Source organism: Piliocolobus tephrosceles, chromosome 15 (assembly GCF_002776525.5).
Source record: "Piliocolobus tephrosceles isolate RC106 chromosome 15, ASM277652v3, whole genome shotgun sequence".
NCBI lineage: Eukaryota > Metazoa > Chordata > Mammalia > Primates > Cercopithecidae > Piliocolobus > Piliocolobus tephrosceles.
In genome coordinates this window covers 9,769,240-9,775,239 of record NC_045448.1, presented here as the reverse complement: position 1 = coordinate 9,775,239, position 6,000 = coordinate 9,769,240, and the positions used below count along the sequence as shown (strand labels likewise).

The 6,000-nt window shown below is 44.2% G+C and overlaps 1 protein-coding gene across 1 annotated transcript in view; it reads right to left on the bottom strand.

Moving 5' to 3' along the window:
- The window catches only part of GRHL1 (grainyhead like transcription factor 1), a 51,756-nt gene that overhangs the window by 4,002 nt on the left and 41,754 nt on the right, over positions 1-6,000 (bottom strand). The window contains exons 11-14 of the mRNA XM_031934204.1: positions 5,501-5,640; positions 4,406-4,443; positions 1,589-1,680; positions 1,160-1,245 (exon numbers count right to left, since the gene is read on the bottom strand). Coding sequence (XP_031790064.1) covers positions 1,160-1,245; positions 1,589-1,680; positions 4,406-4,443; positions 5,501-5,640 — 356 coding nt within the window. The remainder of the gene's footprint in view (positions 1-1,159; positions 1,246-1,588; positions 1,681-4,405; positions 4,444-5,500; positions 5,641-6,000) is intronic.

Genomic DNA, 6,000 nt, shown 5'->3' with positions numbered 1-6,000 from the left:
GGGATTATAGCCACTGCACCTGGCCAGTTTGCATGATTCTTAAGACATGTTGAAGGGTCATCAAAAGGCAAGAAAAGAGAAACCCAGGGGACATCCCAGGAGGCAGGAAGCGACAGTGGGAACGGCACTGCCTGTGCTGTGGGCAGGCAGGGATGCACTGAATGACACCCGTGGACTTGGGCCTCCTGGCTGAGAGACCGCACAGCAGCTCCCCAAACTCACGCCCCATCTCCCTGCTTTATTGTCTTCATTGCACTTATCAGTACCTGAAAAATGACCTCAACTTCTTTGCTTATTTTGGTCTCTGTCTTCCTAACTAGAACATAAACTCCATTCAGCACTGTCACTGATGCTTATAACTCCAGTGCCCGCCACAGTGCCTGGCATGAAGCAAGCCCTTTATCAAGATGTGTTAAATGAATTCAACATACTACAGTCATCAGAGGGAGCTAGGGGAGATGCTTTTAGCCCAATTATGGACACACTTTGAGCTTAAAGATCTCTACGGTCTATAGGAGACAGGCTGGTAAATATCTGCACTCAGTGCTGCTAACATGGTTTTTCCAGGGCACAGCCAGAACAGGAAATTAACATAGCAGCCTTCCACGTTTCCTCTCTTACTGATATCCCTACAGGGAGCATGGGGTCAGTTTATTCCAGCCTCATGCTGAGATCTTTGTAAGATGGACATATGGCCATCACTGGTTACACGTCTACTTTCTCTGCAATAGGCTGTGGTGAAGTATTGATACAAGTTCAGTGATTTCCTAGGATTGGGAGTTTCAAAGGTAGACTGAGGAGCTGCTGTTTTTATTATGTATGAAGTTTTTAAGATTGTACCTGATTAAAAATCATTTTTGTTAGCTTCTAAGTGGCTTGCTAAATGGCAGTCTCCCTTTAACCACGTATAAAAAATTAAACGATTTCACAGGCCATCACAAATGCATTCACTTCAGTGGAACAGGTATGACTGAGTGACTATGTGAGTTAAGATCCCTGGGTGAGGATAAAATTGGGACACACGATGACTCAAGAAAGATGTGAAGGATTCCAGAAGGTCTGACAAAGGATTTGGATCATCTGATAAAGTGTTTCAGTGAAATCCTATGTATGTGTCCTTTCATTTTGTACAGGGGATTACAGAGTTGATCCTACTTACAGCTTCCATCAAGCCCTTCAAAGATGGGGTTTTGAGCATCAGGGCATCAAAGACTTCTTCTGACTCCTTTCGAACGTAGAGTAGCACTAATCAATCCCCAACCAGGAATAAGGAAGGGAAATGAGAGAAAAAAGGATACAGTTCACATGAGCAAAAGAGGAAAACAGACCATTGTACCAGCTAAAATAAAAACCACATTCACATCAAGGATGGCAAGCATTAGCCAGTATCAATTCTGTTTTAAGGAACATGGGTTTCAGCTTCTCTGAACTTTGCTGTAAGTCCCAGCTCAAGCTAGATGTCAGTCTGATGGAAGAATTCCTAAGCAAGTGAAACTGGAAAAAATGTGCTTGAACCATTTATGCTTTTGATAGATTCCGAACTCATTTCTGATTTAAAACTCCCACTAAGACATGGAAACCAACACACCTCTCTTCGGTTCTTCTATCCGGGCCAGCTTGGTAGAAGGAGGGACAGCAAAGTCATCTTCTGTGCCGTACGGCCCCCTTTTCAAGACAGAGCTGCAGTGATCCAAAATATGCCGTTAGCAATTCAACTTAACCAGCTGCATCAACGAAAGGTGCTTTAGAGCCTATCATGGAACTAGACTTAAAGTGACTTTCATTCTTTATCTGGTCCAGCTTCCTTATTTGTGGATGAAAAATCGGCTGAATGAAAATCCTGACTCCAGGGCTCATGGATATTTACAGGCAGACATGGGACCACACTCAGGTTCCCGGCAGGTATCTGCACTCTCATTAGATAAAGTTGCCTTCTCGAAGATGAGGCGCTTTGGTTTTTTTCTTTTTTTTTTTTGAGACAGGGCCTCATTCTGTTGCTCAGGATGGAGTGCAGTGGTGCAATCATGGATCATGGCTCACTGCAGCCTCAACCGTCCAGGCCCAAGCAATCCTTCCACCTCAGCCTCCCAAGTGGCGCACACCACCACGCCCAACTAATTGTTTTATTTTTGTATAGATGGGTTCTCCCTATGTTGCCCAGGATGTTCTCAAATTCCTGGGCTCAAGCGATCTTCCTACCTTGGCCTCCTAAAGTGCTGGAATTATAGGTGTGAGCCACCGTGCCTGGCTATTCGGTGCTTCTTTTCAGGAAACACTCTATGGTGGAGGTAGGATCTGAGATAACCTTGTACAGGCATTGACAAAGGAGATGATGTTTCAAAACACTGAGGAAGTGTAAGCAGGAAAACGTAGGGCCAGCCTGGCTCAAACAGAATGGCCCACAAGAAGCCATATCTAGACATTTTGGGAAGCCGGCTCTACCGTGAATGTCCTGATCGTTCAGTTCTAAGGAATTAAATTTTACATGGCAGGGAAGAGGGAATATTTGAAAGTTTTGTGAGACAGAGTATGGTCCCCAAAGCGTGGTCAAGACTGGAGGGGACCCCAGGACCTTCAAGCAGAAAAAACAGGGGAGGGAGAGGCTGGTGCGATCCGAGCACAGGGTTCCACGGGTTTAAAATATGGTGGTATCATGGAAGCCAGAAGGGGAGAACAGACCAAGGAGAGTCTGAGGAGAGAAAAGCTCAGATCGAGCGCCTGGCTACCAGGGGCACCTGGCATGGAGGGTCCAGCAGGCACTGTCATGGCGAGCAAGAGAAGAGGTAAATAACTGAAAGTGAAGGGAGGGAGTGCTGGATTTGGAGCAGAATGGCCACTTCGGGAGCTGGGGCTGAGCCTCTGAGACTCTGCCATCTCAGTTCCTAGCACACAGCAGCCATCTAGTGAAGGTGCCTGAAACACTAAGAATCAAAGGGGCAGCGCAGGACTCGCCTTCAGAGAGAGGCACGGTGGGTAACGGATAGGGCATGAATGTCCCCAGTATGATGGTTTAAGCCCTGGGAATGGATGGAACATGAGGGAAGAAGGATGCTGAGGAATGAACTTCCCATGGAAACCTTGGCTCTTTCCATCAGGATGCACCTTTCTGAGGGTAGATAACAGAAAGAGGGAGGCTGAGGCGGGAGGATTGCCTGAGACCAGGATTTCTACAATAATAATAATAACAACAACAACAACAACAACAATAATAATTAGATGGGCGTCAACAACAACAACAACAATAATAATTAGATGGGCGTGGTGGCATGTGCATGTAGTCCCGCCTACTCGAGAGGCTGAGGCAGGAGGATCACTTGAGCCCAATCACTGCAGTGATTGCACCCCTGCAATCCTACATGGGCCTCAGAGCAAGACGCTGTCTCTAAAAGTAAAATGAAATAAAAACAAAAAGAATCTTTGCCTTGTTGAAAAAGTCCCAGAGCCATCAAGAAGGTTCTAATGGCCCAAAGAGGGATAGTGTCAGCCCCCTCCACTAGGCAGAGTGTCTGAGTAGGGGGCTGCCCGGCACAGGAAGGTAGAGCCCAATTCTGGGACAACCTGTGCATCAAAGTAAATGACTAATGAATCACAACTTATTGAATAAAACAGGAAACTATGAGTTCATACTGATAACCATAAATGAACGAGTAAACTGAAAGTTGGATGGGGAATGAGATATTTACAAAGCTACAAAGCACCTCCCCAGGCAACACTTATTATAAAAGGAGCCACTCTGCAGTGGAGAAGCTGGCAGATACCACCTTAATCAAGTGACCAAAGAACACCATTAGTAACAGATAAACTGACATCAAGCGCCATCTGCTAGGACGCACAGAGAACCCAGCCTCGCCTCTGTGACATGCTGCCAGGCCTGGAATCTAACCATGAGAAAGCAGCAGACACAGGCAAACTGAGAAGAGTCTACAACCAGTCTAGCTGGTTGTCATCTCCAAAAATATTTGGTCAGCAAAGTTAAGGAGTGTTTAGTTTTAGACTGTAGAAGATTAACAAACATGACAACTAACTACAACATGTGATCCTGAACTGGATCCTTTTTTTGCTATAAAGGACATTATTGGTGCGAATGTAGCAATGTGAATACTCTGGTCTTGACCGTGACAAAGGAGGATGTCCTTGTTGCTAGGATATTAGGATATATACCCCACGATATTCAGGAGTGATGGGCCATCAGGTTGGCAACTTACCCTCAATGGCTCGGGGAAAAATGAGTTCTTTGTACTCTACACTGCCTGTCTCTGGAAACACATGGGAGTCCCTGAGCAAGAACTGCCCAGTGGAACTCAGTTAGCCCCCAGATCCATGAGCAAATCATTGTTCCAGTTTTTCTACAAGTTTGATATTTTTTCCATTATTAAAACAAAACAAAACAAAACATAAATCTTACCCTTCACCCTCCAATTCCTCGGAGGCAATGGGAAGGACCTAAGACCAAAGAAATAGATTGCTTTTCAAATGTATGCTCAAAATGTTTGACCATAAATGAATTATTCCTAAAATGTAAATAATTTTGAATTTGATCAATCTAATATAAAATCCTTAAGCCTTATTTTTCAATAACCAGATTCTTACAGAAGTCTTGAACTCCTCTAACTCAGTGGTTGCGCCAAATCTGGTCTAAAGCCAGTTTATGTAAATAGAGTCTTTACTGAAACAAAGCCATGCTCATTTATTCACATGCTGCTTATGGCCACGTGTACACTAGTGCGGCAGAGCTGAGCAGCACAGTGGAGACCGTGGGGTCCCAAAAGCCGAAAACCTTTACTGCCTAGCCCTTCACAAAAACAGTATGCTAACCCCTGCTCACCTCCAGCTTCCCATTAGAAACTAAACGTACTGGCCACGGCTCCAAGAACTCTGACAAATCTTTAGTCCTTAGAAATCTGTCCACAAAGTGCATGAAAGACTGTCTTTTTGATATTTATTTGCACTCAGCATAAAACCATGCTTCATTCTACTGAAGCTCCTATCTCTTGTAAGCCTTTGCCACAAAACAGGGAGTGACTATTTTTTAAAATTTAGCTTTAGTTGCCAAGACATGGCCACTGGTAACTACATGTGGCAAGGATGGCTCAGTAACTGGAACCGTAAGAAAAGCCTTCGGATGTTCTTATGTTATGAGAACTCCTTAACCCAGGTATTCCCCCAAGTTAAATCCAAACAGATCACAGGCTCAAACTCCAAATTATGTGACTCTTCTAGAATCTTTTACATGAGTTAGGATATGTAGGTATGAAGAATGAACGAATGAATGAATACAAACAGAATAAAGCTGACAGGCTGCACTGCACCTTCCAATCGACGATGCTTACCATTTTTATTGCACGGGCATCATGTCACCCCAGCAGAATATTCCGAAGAGCTGACTAACTGGTCAAACCTCACTCAATTTTGGCTTCTATTTCCCATGAATAATGCCAAAGAATTTCCTTTTGCCATGCCTTCCTTCCTGGTAGCCTCCCCTGGGACCCTGGTTACCTACATGAGTGCCCCGCTGCAAGTTGGCAAAGTGCACGTCAGGAATGAAGAGGACAGGCTGAGTATCGAGATCAATGAAGGGTTTGAAAACCGTGATATCCAGTCGCTTGTGAGAGGGAAGCAGTGGTACTTTAACATCAGAAACTGAAAAAAAAAAAAATTAACAAAGAGGAAGCCAAGGTCAAAGGATTACATACAGACTGGATGAGGCCACAGAGCCCTTGCCTCTGTGTAAGACACTCCAAGTGTAGCACTCTGTAAGATACAACAGGGCACGCTGCCTAAGAATCCCAGTGTATGTCAAGGAATTTGCTGTATTTCCACTAAAATCAACTGAATGTTTTATCAAATCAAAAGGGAAAAGGTATCTTCAAACACACACAGACACATATCCACAGAAGATTTGTGACAGAGGCAGAGCGTATTTAGTTTTCATTGGAAAGGCTAAAATTTATAATTATATAAATTTGGGAGAAATTTCACCTCAGCTGTCCTCATTAAATA